At 41.1% G+C, this 14,518-nt stretch overlaps 1 protein-coding gene across 1 annotated transcript in view; it reads right to left on the bottom strand.

Annotated features, from left to right (window-relative positions):
- The window catches only part of acss3 (acyl-CoA synthetase short chain family member 3), a 42,019-nt gene that overhangs the window by 23,668 nt on the left and 3,833 nt on the right, over positions 1 to 14,518 (bottom strand). Inside the window, exons 4-8 of the mRNA XM_044020703.1 lie at positions 13,989 to 14,123; positions 12,087 to 12,227; positions 11,514 to 11,594; positions 10,338 to 10,433; positions 7,895 to 8,046 (exon numbers count right to left, since the gene is read on the bottom strand). Of these exons, the coding sequence (XP_043876638.1) occupies positions 7,895 to 8,046; positions 10,338 to 10,433; positions 11,514 to 11,594; positions 12,087 to 12,227; positions 13,989 to 14,123 (605 nt within the window). The remainder of the gene's footprint in view (positions 1 to 7,894; positions 8,047 to 10,337; positions 10,434 to 11,513; positions 11,595 to 12,086; positions 12,228 to 13,988; positions 14,124 to 14,518) is intronic.

The following is a 14,518-nucleotide window of genomic DNA, read 5'->3' on the forward strand; positions in this document are numbered from 1 at the left end:
CCGCTGTAAGTCCAGACACGGATACCTGGCCTGATCAGTATATTTCCCCAACACACATACATGACCGCCGGCCATCACTCACTGGTCTCAACCCTCTGGTGGTGAAATGACTTTTCTAACTCAAACTTCACATCTTAACTTTGGTAAAAGGGGTGGAGGAAAAAAAAACAACATCATTTCACACTCCCATCGCTGCTTTCTCTCTGGATAATATTCTACTCTCAAACTTTGTCCTGCTTCAGTCTTGTTTCCTGGTTTTTTTGAGCAGCTGTGCTGGTGAACACCGGAATAAAAACACAGGATTTCATGAAAATAAGTTTCAAAATGATTACCACACGGATGCCCCTAACGCATTTCTGAATGCTGCCTTTTTCTGTTTTCTGTCATTTACATACAGTTTAGTTTTAAATGTGTTTTGAACATTTTTTGATATCCACATCTTCATCATCACACATTTAGAAGCAACTGGGGGTTGTGTTGTTGTGTAGTTTTATAACTGCAACTGTATTCACTAACAGGTCATTAGATGATTACACGTGTCATCTTTGAGGACATCGTGAAAGGGATCGAGTTTGGATGTTTGAACATTAAGTTGTGTGACACAGACCCTCAGGAGTAGAGCGGATGCAACGTAGTCAAATCATTTAACGAGGCTCCGGCTCAGAGCTGAGAAAAGTAGTTCTGGGAGAGAGTTTTGGACACATAACTAATGGGTTTTAAACTCTCTGGTAAAGTTCCTCGTCTGTGTACTCTGGTTCATAAAGATAACCCGGTGGATTTTCTCTACGCAGTGCATCATCAGTTTCATAGTTGGATGTGTTTGTTTGTTTGTTTCGCTCATTCTCTCTAACGAAAACAGCTGAAACGACGCGACTTGTGGCTTGCATGGCGTAGCAATACCGGCCAGTAAATAGGGCCCAACTAAAAACTATTTTTTTTAACATTTGTAACATTTTGTAAAAAATTTTGTCCCGTTTTTTGGACATTTGAGACAAAAACTCAAACAAATGGTATTTTAAATATATTTTAAACTGTTCAAATTTTAAATTTAAACACACAAAATCTGGTGTTCATGTACAACTACGGTGTTGTTGTTTTTTCAAAATAAAAGGTTTGTTTTTCTTCATTTTAAATTAATCAATTTTAAAAATGGGCCAAAATCACTTGCTCACAGGACATTTTATGGTCCTTTTATGGTTAAAATAAGCAAAAAAGTCTAGACAGATTAGGTGTCAAAGGGTTAGAACCTAAACTCTCTCCCAGAACTAATTTTCTCAGCTCCGAAGCGGAGCCTCGTTAAATGATTTAACAACCTTACATCCACTCTACTCCTGGGGTCTGTGTCATACAACTTAATCCAAAGTCCAGACTATCCCTTTAAGAACTGGAGGTGGCGTCAGATTGTGTCCATGTGCCTGTCCTGATGTATTTTCAAATAAATTCCTTCAACTTCTCTAATCACAGACTCCAGAACCTTCTTCACTGTTCTCCAAAGCCTTGACAACAAAAACAACTGAGCTTTACAGTTTTACTTGGTGACTGTAATTAATGTAAATGAGAATTTTTTTATTTTTTTTTTTAAGTTGACCTTGCACTGAAATGTAGGGACATTGAATGATGTATTTGTGTTGAAGAAGAACTCAAAATAAAACCTTTAAGGACAGTTGTTTTTTTTGTTTTTTTTTGGAGCAAACGGATTCTGGCCTTGAGAGGTGCGCTAAACAACACGAGGGGCAAACAAACGAATGATCGACTTTGTTGTGCTGGCAGTGACTTAACGCTTTCCAGCTGAACTCCATTTTCCCTTCCAGCAGCGACTCAAGGACAATATAGATTCTCTGTGGCATTCGGCTTGTCAGAGGAATTCCGCGGAAGAGTGTTATCTGTGAGATTCACAGTGACCTCAGAGAACACGACTGGAAGAGGCAGGGGCTTGGCTGCCGCCCAGGCTCAGGGACTGCACCCGACATCGAGTCAGAAACAGTCAACGCAAACATCTGCGCTCTGCTTTTAGAAAGGGGAAAACTTGACAAAGCCCAACCTTCCCTTTCAAAAACAACTCACAAAGAATCAAGGACGACAAATAAACCTTCAGTGATGGTTAAGTGTATCTACGCTGCACAAAGCCGCAGTATTTCTAATTTCCCACATAGTCAATACATTCATTTCCGATCTCCCTACCTCTTTAGATACAGTTCTCAAGGCCAAACACTTTATTTCCACAGAGTCAAAGTGTAGAAGGACAGTTTTCTACCAGCTAAAGCACCACAGGTTTCAAATATTACCAAATCAAGCTGTTCATTTCCTGGTATCCGCTCGAGGTCAGCGGTGAAGGAGCGGCCCATTTATGACAAATATTCTCTCTTTTCTCAGTCAAATCAGAGTTCACGGCAATAAAAAAAACTGCGTTTCCGTGCGAGTTTGTAGAGATATAAAAACACACTACAGTGCGACCTTGGAGTCGACCAATAAACGGAGACAAAAAAAACGTCTTACTCTTTGTGCGAAAGGTTATCCACATGACGACCTTTTGATTGTGTGAGGTCAGTGTGGCAAAGTTGATGTGACAATCGATGACGAGACAAAAACGTGTACATTTAAGGAAGGAATTCATAATCAGATGTTTCCTTAGATAATAAATAGACTTTTTTTTTTGTTACAGATACACTGGATGTCATAAAGGACTGGGTATCTTACTCAGGAGCCCCAGGCTTTGATCTGGTGGGGACTCGAACCGGGAAACCCTCCAGTCACAAGCCAAGCCCTCTATCTGCTTGGCCATGGGTTGTCCCAATAAACAACCAAGAGTGATGATAACAAAGTTGTCAAAAATCTGCCAGATTAGCCAGACTACCTCCTCTGTTGAGATTGAAATACCCTAGTGCAGTTCACCTTCAATATCTGTGTGTATTATTTGTGTGTTTGAATGTTCGCCGCTACTATTACATAGCACTGTGTGAGAGGCGGCAGAAGTCTGCTGCATTTATACTAATTTCTCTTGTATTTCTTGTCCAAACGCCTCCAAAGTCACCCGCCAAATATGAAGACCCGTTAAATCATCAATTGGACAGGTGAGCAATTAGCAAGCCGTTATGTTCTTTGTATTTATGCTGCGTTTTAATCACATCGCCGTATGGCACAGTTTGGAATGGTAAAGCCCTGGGTTCTGTTGGCGCTTTGACCAAGAACAGTACCTTTTGCTCGGCTGGTGAGGTGTGGCCTGCGTAACGTAACGCTGTACGGGTGAAGACGACAATGAACGATGACACGACGGACAACAACGGAGGACATCCGGCAGTTTGTCTCAACAAGACGTCGAGCTCTGTGTGGCGTTTGCCTCGACTTCAATGGGATATTTACACCAATCGCAAGGGAGTGGCGTTTTTCCTGTCGCCCCAATTAACTGAGTGTTGGCGGTCTAGCTCCACCCTGACCGTACCATTTTACTGTAGTACCCCAAGGGAAGGGTGCTAAAGAATGGAACGGTTGGAGTTTGTTATTTTGGTACTATTCCTAATGGAAACGCAAAAAAACAAAAGCATGTACCGTATCGAGTTTGTGCGTATTTGAGTATCAGTCCGACATTGGCGTATATCACGCAATATTTATGTGTTTAAGTCAATTAAGAGCGGACAATGTGCATATGTTACTTCACTTGAACAACAAAAGGACCTTTAAAGCACTCTGTCACTTATTTATGAGCAAAGTTCTGAACATTTTTCTAGTCACTTCCGCCGTCGACTCACGACTGACAGAAACTTTGCCCCCGTTGTCACGCTACATACATCACAGCTTCAGAGAGCCCAGCAGCCAGACTGTCGGTGGAGCCTTCACGTCCACGCTGAGCTGAACTCTACGGCTCACGCACACTAATAACAGTCCAGAGAGTTTACAGTGGAGCAGTGCCTTAAATGTCTCACAGCGTCAACAGTCTGGACATTTGGAGGAGTCCACAGACTTGAGTAAAAGCGGCGTTATTATGGTTTCGTGCGTTTTAGAGGGAATGAGTGAAAGCATCTGGTCAATTTGATTGGTTGATTTTCTATTTTGCAGAGCATTAAGAATTCAGCGCACTGTGTCGACGCGTCGATGATTTGCCATCACCAAGAAAACAAGTTTAGGGATTTTGAAAGGAGGAAAATTACGCAGTTATATATGGTTTAACAAACCTCAGCAGTTCCAGGACGTTCTTGCAATTTTAATCATTATGGCTGTTACATTTATGTTGCTTATGTTTATTTCTTAGATAACTTTGGATGATGATAGTGTGTTAAGAGTAGATTCAGATGTTTATATACTTGTGAGGGTGTAATTGGCCCTGTGAGTATGCGAGGGTTAAAATGTCTACATCTCACACATTTTGTTACAGAAATAATAAACCTGTGAGTCATTCACCACTCTTTTCTTGACCTTTCATAACGTTCACTCTCATCACTACGACATCTGCCCTTTTTCTCTACGACTAGCCTGACTGGGTGTGAAATTGTCAGTCTTGCAATAACGGAAATAAACCTATAAGAATACACTTTATTCCCAGATTTATGCAGGTTTCTCTAGTGTTCGTTCCCCTTGACTTGACAAGAGTTGATTGTTTGATCACTAGATTATCTTCATATTTACCTGTCACTGATGTCGCAAACTCAACAAATCTAGACAAAAGCAAGAACTCACCGCTGCATTATTCACTCTATATTGAAATACAAACCTTGAAAAACCCCAAGATTCTGAGATTTTAATGCCAAAAAACGAAAGATTAATACACTCCAACTCCATTAACTCAGTCTATAAAGCTCCTAATTGTCTCGCTTCTCAATACCAGGGTTCCACGCACCTTGTTCGGCATCAAATTCAATTACATTTCAAGGACTTTCTAGGACCAATTGCCAAAAAGTCAAGCTGACACTGCTTAGGATGGCAGGGCGCATGAAAACAGCAGGTGGCTTCCTCACAAACAAGGGAGACATTTTCCCTAATATCAACTTTTCAAGCACTTTCAATGACCCATGTCTATTTATTAATTTGATTTTTAAAATACTTTTTTTCCAAATTCACAAACTTTCAAGGGTTTCAAAGTGGAAATACCGCAATACATTAGTGATCTCTTTGGGCCAAATTATACTTTCCATGTCTAAATTAGTGTTAGAATCCCGGTGATGTTAAATTCCGGGAATCGGTATCGGTCAGTATTGGTATCGGTCAGTATCATATTGGTCAGCATCGATATCTGTCAGTATCTGTATTGGTCAGTATCGGTATTGTTCAGTATCGGTCCGATATCAGTTAAAATCACTGTTTGTTATTCAGTTGGAGAATGATGTCTTTGAAATGACTTCCAAACAAATACGTCGTTCACAGCTTCATACATTCATAAAAGGTCTAAAACGGACTGATATCGGTATCGGTAGATACTCGAGTATCGGACACACAAAAGTGGTATCGTCCCGTCCCTAAACGCAACCCTCTCCAGTCCAGCTAGTGTTGCACTCTTGGTCAAAAGAAACAACGAGAACGAAGGTGCTCGAGGTTACATGAGCTTAAATGAGGGGTGATTTTCTGGTGAGAAGTCGCTGCTACGAAAAAAGCATATGAGCCCTGACGTAAACGTGCAGGCTCAAGTTAACACACATATGGAAATACAAAGTGACTCCAAACCTATGTATGACCCGGCCCTGAACCGGTGTATTCACTTTCTGAAGTCATTCGAACAACTCCTGACAGTATCTCTGACTTTTTTCTCACCCTGAACTCTGAAATAGTAATTATCTTCTTTAATCTACTTTTTTAGTCTTTTTTTAGTATTTAACCCTGATGCAGTTTTGATTGTACGTCGCCGTCTAAACCAACCTTTTTTGTCTCCTCTCCACCCAAATAAAATTTAATCTGGAGCCGCAAAAACCTTTGTTGACACATAAAATGAAGATAACAGCATGTATAAAGTGCTCTAAAAGATACAAAAGAGCTATAGTTTGTTGCATTTATGAAAATTGAGAACTACAAAAAGACACCAAACTCTTATGAAGTGAAATGAATACATATTTTTGGGCAGGATTTTATGTAGTTCATGCTTGAGGAAAACCTGCTGGTATTATTTACTTTTCGGGGACAAAATATGAACTCACTCAAATTTATCGCCTTGATCTCTAAAATAATAAAATAAAGGAGTGTTCAAAGAAATAATGAATATAGAGTAAAAACAGTGTTTCAAGGCTATAGGGAGCCAGTGCAGAGGCACTGAGGATCTGCAGGTTTCAGACCCCCGGTGCTGCACAAATAAATACGACTTCACCTTCACATAAAACCCATTTCTGTGGGTGTAAAGTACAATAACACATCATGGATTTGAAGTGAAAGGCTCGCAGAGACATTGAAGCTCCTTGTACTAAAAATGAAACCATGTTTCACTGCTGCCTCCGTAATTCTGCCTCTGTACCGCGGTGGGATGTTGTGCTCGGTGCCGGAGGGGAAATGCAGTAATCTTTCACCAACCTGCCTCCGAGGAGGAGGGAAAAAGACAGCGTTCACAGAAAAATCACATGTCCAAATGACTCGATTGTGGCATTAAAAAAAAAAACAACAAAAAACGTGGAGAACAAACAATCTTTTCTCCTTATGCATCCGACCACAGGATTGTCAAATTCAGCACACAACTGCAGAGTCGCTGAACGATTCGCCGAGGTCGGAGGTCAGCCCGCGCTCACAATTGCTTTACGATTGTGTGCTCAGAAGACGTTTTTCTGCTGACCACCGAGCGGGATCAAAGTGGTGGACCAGCGCCTTCGGGTCCAAATCTCCCACAACTCAACCTAAACAATTATCGGCCGCGATCGCCGGGTCGCGAGACCCGGGCGACCTTTACCTGACCGGTGAGAACGGAGCAGCTGGGCGAGTCAAGTTCAAACGGTGTGATTTAACGCAGGTGGACAGCGGCGACCTCACCTCTGTTTGTCCTCCGTCCTGATTTACACCACTGTGAGCAGAGGAGGTGGGACAGAGACGGAGACACTGTCTGGCTACAAAATACTCCCGACATGTCCTGAACCATAACGGCACAGTATTAATCTGTCGGTTACATTCTTGATTTATTGATTTGGTGCAAATACGGCAGAAAATGTGGAGAAATTTTGATGTTTGTTCCCCAAACCTCAATATTATTAATGATTTCTCAGCGATATGGAGCAAAGAACTTCAAAAATATTCACATTACTGTATCTGATAAATCACAACGACTGCATCAGGCAAGAATAAAATGGTATTAAACCATCTCTAAGACACATGTGAGACCTTTTTGACTACTTTACTAAAGTAAGAGGTCATGCAGGACATGGGTAGTTTCCATCAATTAATCCAAATAAAATGAAGGATTTCAAACACCAAAGTCATTAAAGAACACATTTGAACCTATTTATGGAGGCAGCAGTGGGTCAACGACTCCTGCGTGTCATGATGTAAAATCGCTGGTTTTCTCTATGGAGTTTGGTGCGGTGTGCGCGAGCAGCTTACAAACTTATCACCGAGCGTCCTGGTCTCGGACTAGTTTGTGGAAAAGTCAGCGTTGATGATGTCACCAGGGGGACACCTCGGAGGACGCTCGTGTACCACTGGTACCACAGTTTGAGAACCAGGGATCTGTATGATGCCCTAAAAACATTATAAACCTCCATTGAATCTGCAATATTTTGCCATTAACACTCATATTTCTAACATTTAAATGGATAGTTTAGTCTAAAAAACACCAAAAACTCTCGAATGGGTTAGTTCAAGGAGGGAACTCATTATTCCTGAATGAATCCTCCAGGCGCACACTAAAAAAAGACATTCCCCCGTTTAGCAGTTATTCTATTTAACTTCTAAAGTTCACTGTGATTTCGTGCTTTTGTGCATTGTTGCCTTCTACCTGGTTAGCGGGTATTTCTTCCCAACCTCGGCGTGCGGGTCTTGCTGGCGAATGGCTCGGATGGCAGTGGGCGCCGTAAACATGGAGGAGGCTCCGTGCTCCGACAGCACGCGGAAGAACGCTCCGGGGTCTGGGGTCCCCACGGGTTTACCCTGTAAAGAGAAAGCGGGGCTTGTTTGTTTTTTTTACGCCTGCGGATGCAGGTTAAATAAATCATGAGACGGACAGAAAACATGATTCACACACACACACTGACTGCTCCACGCTACACATTCACTTTAACTGTGAACTATGAGCCATGAATATTCAAGAAGGCAGCTGCTTAAAAAATGAGAGAGGCTGTCTGTTTTCCAGACACACACATAAAAAAATAAAAATGCTGCGGCTCAATGGAAGCATTGTCTGTCTGGGAGAACACAGACAGACAGACAGACAGACAGACAAAAGACGCCCGCAGGCGAAAAAACCTCCAGCAGCAGATTCACCCGAGCTCCTTCCATTCAACTCGCTTGTCCTTACAGCAGGAAAACAAGGGCAGATGGAAGAGAGCGGTGAACGGCAGCAGCAGTGACGTCCAACTGTCATTTTTGTTTTTTTTGGTCTGGGTAAACATTTGAAGACAAAAAAAAAACATACACGCAGCATCATGTCTGAAGTGAACCCCACGACATGTTGTGCGATTACAAGCGGATAAGACATCGTTTCTCTTTGGCCCATCATTTTCTTTTCTTTTCTTTTTTTTTTGTCCCTCCATCTAAAAAAATACATATCCCTGTTTAATGACAACAAATAATGACACCAGTTATTGAACACTAATGTCTACATTTTCATGCATCCACTGCAATTCACATGTATAACATTTGGATAATGGCACGAGGAAAATAAGACTCGGGCGGCTTTAACACATTCTACACCGGACGACACAGCTGGAGTCACATATCGACTCAAAGACGGGCAAAATAATTAACGGTCCAGCTGCGTCCTTGTCCACGGGAGAGAGAAAATAAGTGGCTACTGTAAATAGTGGCTATCAGCACGATGAGTATACTGCAGCTCAACAACCCTAAACCCAAGAGAATAACCCTTCAAATAAATACAACCTGTGTGGAGGCAGTGCTTCACTGGAGAGTGGGTAAAGAAACGGCAAATAACCCGTAATAAAGAGATTATTATTATTATTATTATTATCGTCATTTTTTTTCCCCATCTGTCTTAAAAAAAAAAAACGTACCAAGCTTGTTTCCATGAACTCTAATACCACCAGTCATTTAAACTCTTGTTATTTCTTCTTTGTCAGGGCCAATTTCCTCAAACTCAAGGACCAAATGTGTAACGATGGAAGGGTAACTTGTAAGAGACGCTTCCGTCCATGATAACGTCCACTTTTATTGATTTGCAGCATGCTCCATCTTTGTAGTTTGCTTTGGTGAGACAGTCAAGTAAGATTTGCTCTCTCTAGCTTAGCGTCACCCGCTCATTACACGGCGTTTGTTCTGCGTAGGCCTAGCTTACGTACATTTTTAAATTGACTATTCACCTAAATATCAGTACTTAAATGACCCCATGTCTATTTAAGGGAACATCTCTTTTCATACTGTTCGATTTTTAATCCATGAACACGTTGCTTCGCTGTTTCTTTGAGCAAAACAACGTGTAAAGTGTTTTTATCGACTTCTATAGCTAACAACGTGCCTCCATGGTTTTTATCAGCTTCTCAGGAAAGTGGTCATCTGCCAATTGATGTCATTCCAAGTTCTAACCTCCGACTTACGGCGTATATTGAACGCAGAAATATTTCTTAACCATTTTTTGGGGCAACCCTATCACGTGTATTCCGTCGCACGGCTGTTAGCATAGCCGTTAGCTATGAACGTTTGTAGCTAAGCTCAGTTTTAACGTGGGGACGGCGTCCGATTCAGTTTGTTTCCGCCACATTTGTGAAGTCACAACTCGCACACAATTTTTTTGGCTAGGTGACCAGGTTTAAAAAACAAAATTCACTATATTTAGTGTGGAAGAGGCTTTAGTGGAGGAGAAAATGCTAATATGTTCATTTAGCGCACACATGTTGGGATTTGTCAAACCTGAAAACCTGAATTCCACTCAAGATTTTTACACTGTACTTGCTTAACTTCAATTAAATCAAGGATCTCTACAGATTTAAATACTTAAACACACACACACAGCTGCAGCCGGTCTCGTGAGACTGGAGTTAAACACGGCAACAGGGTCAAACGGGTCCCCACATCTTGAACCGAGTCCCAGTCCACATAAAACTGGAGCCACTGACCAAATATGGCCGTGTTCGCACGTAATATTCCACCTGACTCTTGCGAGTTGTACAGCTCGGGCTTTACTGCATATTGCTGCTCTTTTTTTTTTCCTTTTTTAATGCTGCTCCAGTCCTTTTTCTAGATACTTAATCTTGCTGACAGGAACACACCTCGTAGAGAATTGTGCTGTTGCCATGGAGCAGAGGAGCGTAACAGATGTATGAATGCCCGACGACCCAGCCCAGGTCGGACGCTGCCCACCAAACCTGAAAAAGGGAAAGAAAAACTTACTCGGACAGAAAATACTCAATTATTTATGACTGTTATAAATGAATGTGGACTACGCGGTTGGTTTAGTGGTTAGCACTCTGGCCCTTTGCAACAAGAAGACCTAGGTTCATGACATGGGTCTTCTCCGGTTTCCTCCCACAGTCCAAAAACATGCTAAATTGACCGTAGCATGTACGGTTGTTTGTCTCTATGTGTTAGTGTGATGGACTGGCGCCCTGTCCAGAGTTTACCCCACCTATAGCCCTTAGTCAGCTGGGATTGGCATCTAGTGACCCCCGCAACCCTCATGTGGTAGAAAGGTGGATGAATGGATGTATGAATGTCAAATAAACATCCGTTAGTACAAATTTGCGATTTTAGGTAGGTAAAAAAACGATTTTACCCTGTGACCCCATAAACTTCTGACATAAACACCACTGTCATTAACCACGGTGAAAATTATTTAACCGCAATAGTCCTAGGTCAGATCACAGAGGACAAATGTTAAAACCAGGTCTGAACCGGGCCTTAAAAGGTACGATCTCTAATCTCTAATTCTGTTCAATGAGCTTCACTGGCTACACTTGGCCGCCCGCATCGAATTCAAATCCCTGATGCTAGCCTACAAAGAAAGTGCTTCATGGAGCTGCTCCCACCTACTTGAATGCTCTTATAAAGGCTTATGTTACCCCTCGACAAAGGATCTAAGGATTGTCGTCTGGCGGTGCCAACAACCCAGACAAGACAATCCAGACTCTCTTCGCAACCTACCAAGCGCTACCGGAACAGGAGCATTCCCATCTATCTTCAAGAAGCTCTTGAAGACCAAGCTCTTCCAAGAGCATCTTCTGACCTAGCACTTACTTACCCCCCCTCCTCTTCACTTGGATCCACTTTTGCCCTCTCACCCTCTGTCAATGCACCGTTCCTATCTAGTGGATTTCTTTCCGAGACTTCTTCTATGTAGCTTATTCCTCTTCTGTAAGTCGCTGGACCAAAGCGTCCGCTAGATAGTAAAACGTAAACGTAATCACGAGCACAGCACTAAATCAGAAAGGTATGCTTTATTGCCTTACGTCTCCAGGACTGAGCCCATAAATATTTGACATGGTCCAATTCAGCATCACAGCGTAGCCCGCGGTGTCTCGCACGATACCCTGAGGGACAAGATAAGAAAAACACCAGGTTGGCGACAGGCGTAATATCAACCTGAATGAAGACACTTATAGCAATTCTAGCCCTTTTTTATGAGTTAAAAAAAAGTGCCGTATAAACATGATAGTGTGTCTAGTCCTCGTGTCAACAATTATTTCACAGAGCTACACTGTTAAATCTAGACACGAGCCTGCAGGTGGATATTCTATATCATCTGTTGACCAAAAGGGAAAATGACATGATTTTAAAAAGGGAGCTACATTTCTTTCCAACTCAAACTGCCTCCAGGCAATTCCTGCTGCATGAGCTCCAGCTCCTGCTGTGGGAAAAAAAAAAACTCTGTTTGGATTGAGGACGGATTGTTCTGCAGAATCAAGGCGCCAGACACAAATGTAATCTTGTAACTTGTCTATTTGAGAAGGCTCATCTGGGACTGTCGTTTTAGGTAAAAAAAACACAAAAGAATGGACGCAACCAACAATAACAGTCTCTACCTTTGGCGCTCCAGTTGTGCCGGAGGTGTAGAGGACGTAGAGTGGATGGTTGGAGGGAACAGGAACACAGTCGTGTGGCTGAGCGGTGGCCATCTCTTCCTCCCAGTCAAGACTCAACTCAGGGTTCAATGACACTTTCTCCTAAGAAACACAAGCCCCAAAAAAAAACTTATTTTTATTCTAATTAAACTACTTTAAGTATTTTCTCATTATGTGAATCCTCATTACAGAGGGACAACATCAACAACATCAGACGTGAAACACACTTCAACAATAAACAATCACTTTTTTGTCACCACGCGTTTGTTATGGGTCATAATTTCATGAACCACATTATCTAAATCACTCCGATACTTAATCTCTATAACATCAAATTGTTGAGGAAAATTCAGGACTATTTCTCTCTAAAAATATCATCAACCTACTCAGTATTGTACAGATTATTGTGGCAGGAAAGAAACACAAAACCTCCATCTGCCTGAAAAGCAAGCTTAAAGTCAGAGTAAAACTGGCTGATCTAACAAAAAGCCTTTTATGTTGGAGGACGTGTTTGAAAATAATAAAAAAAAAATATAAAGCAGTAAAGCGAGAATTCATATGATCTGAAAGGTTGAGCTTCTAGTACATTTTCTGTAAAAGTTATTTCCCTGAGTTTATTGGTAATCTGTGAATTGTGCTATGACATATACATGTATACGCTGATGATGCAACGCTGTTTTACTATGACTTACAAATATACGCTGATGATGCAACGCTGTTTTACTATGATGTACAAATATGCGCTGATGATGCAACGCTGTTTTATTATGATGTACAAATATACACTGATGATGAAACGCTGTTTTACTATGACGTACAATTATACGCTGATGCTGAAATGATGTTTTAGTATGACGTACAAATATACGCTGATGATGAAATTATGTTTTACTATGACGTACAAATACAGGCTGATGATACAACATTGTTTAACTATGACATACAAATATACGCTGATGATGCAACGCTGTTTTACTATGATGTACAAATATACGCTGATGATGCAACGCTGTTTTATTATGACGTACAAACATAAGCTAACGATGAACCGCTGTTTTACTATGACGTATAAATATACGCTGGTGATGCAACATTGTTTAACTATGACGTACAAATACAGGCTGATGATACAACATTGTTTAACTATGACGTACAAATATACGCTGACGATGCAACGCTGCTTTACTATGATGTACAAATATACACTGATGATGCAACATTGTTTTACCATGACGTACAAATACAGGCTGATGATAAAACGCTGTTTTACTATGACGTACAAATGTACGCTGAAGAATTTTGCAACTAAAATAAAAGTAATATTCATTTAAAAGCACTAAAAAGTTGTGTCACAAAGAGTTTTATGACATAACGTAAAGTAAGCGATTCATGAAGGGATAATCAATTTTAAGAATTTGTTTGCTCAGACCTTTTTCAAAAGAAAAGATCTACACCAGAGGCTGCCTGAAGCCATTTTCAGACATAAATCAGTTTGTCATAAACTTATAATGAACGTGGCGGAATGTGGTGTGGCTTCTCTGGTCTTCCATTTTTCACTCCGTCTCATCCGCGTTAACTACCATTTCATCATTTGATGCAGAGGCAGGATTTATAATTCGATCACACCATTCAAACATATTTGGCCAATTGGCTGATTAAATGCGCTCTTATTGCTTAAAAACTGCAACCTTTCGCTTTGGGAAATCATTTTTTCCTCCCAGGCGCAGCTTCACGGCAGCTGAAGTAAATCAGCTTTATATTTGGCAGCTCAAAATTCAAACGCACTTACATGGTGTCACACACACATCACCGGTAGGTTTTCGAGATGACAGCGCGCTGCTTTATGAAGCATGCACTTCTTACCATGTTAGGCCTGTTGTAGATGAGAACCTTGGAGGGCCTGTGAGAGCTCAGTTCCAGGGCTCTCTCCACCAGAGGGATGTACTCCACTCTTCTGCCTGGCTCGATGCCAAATGAGGATGTAACCATGAGCTTGGGCTGGGGAAACACAAAGGAGCGAAGTGAGAATGTGATCGTGTCGAAATGTCAACCAGCCTGCGCTCTCGGCGAAATTTGTTTTTCGAGTCTGTCGGCTGTGTCACAACTGCTGCTGCTGCGAGGAGTTAAATGCCGTCTACAAAAGCCGTGATCAAAAAAACTAATTTCCCAAACAAATAAAAGGCTTTCCACACACCTGAGGTATTTATATACATAGACATATGTGTATATATATATATATATATATATATATATATATATATATATATATATATATATATATATACATATATATGTATATTTATAAATAAATATATATACACATATATAAATATATATATGTATATATATACACACACACACATATATATACATACATTAAGATTTACTGTATG

The sequence above is a fragment of the Solea senegalensis genome, linkage group LG3 (genome assembly GCF_019176455.1).
Source record: "Solea senegalensis isolate Sse05_10M linkage group LG3, IFAPA_SoseM_1, whole genome shotgun sequence".
In the NCBI taxonomy this organism is placed as follows: Eukaryota; Metazoa; Chordata; class Actinopteri; order Pleuronectiformes; family Soleidae; genus Solea; species Solea senegalensis.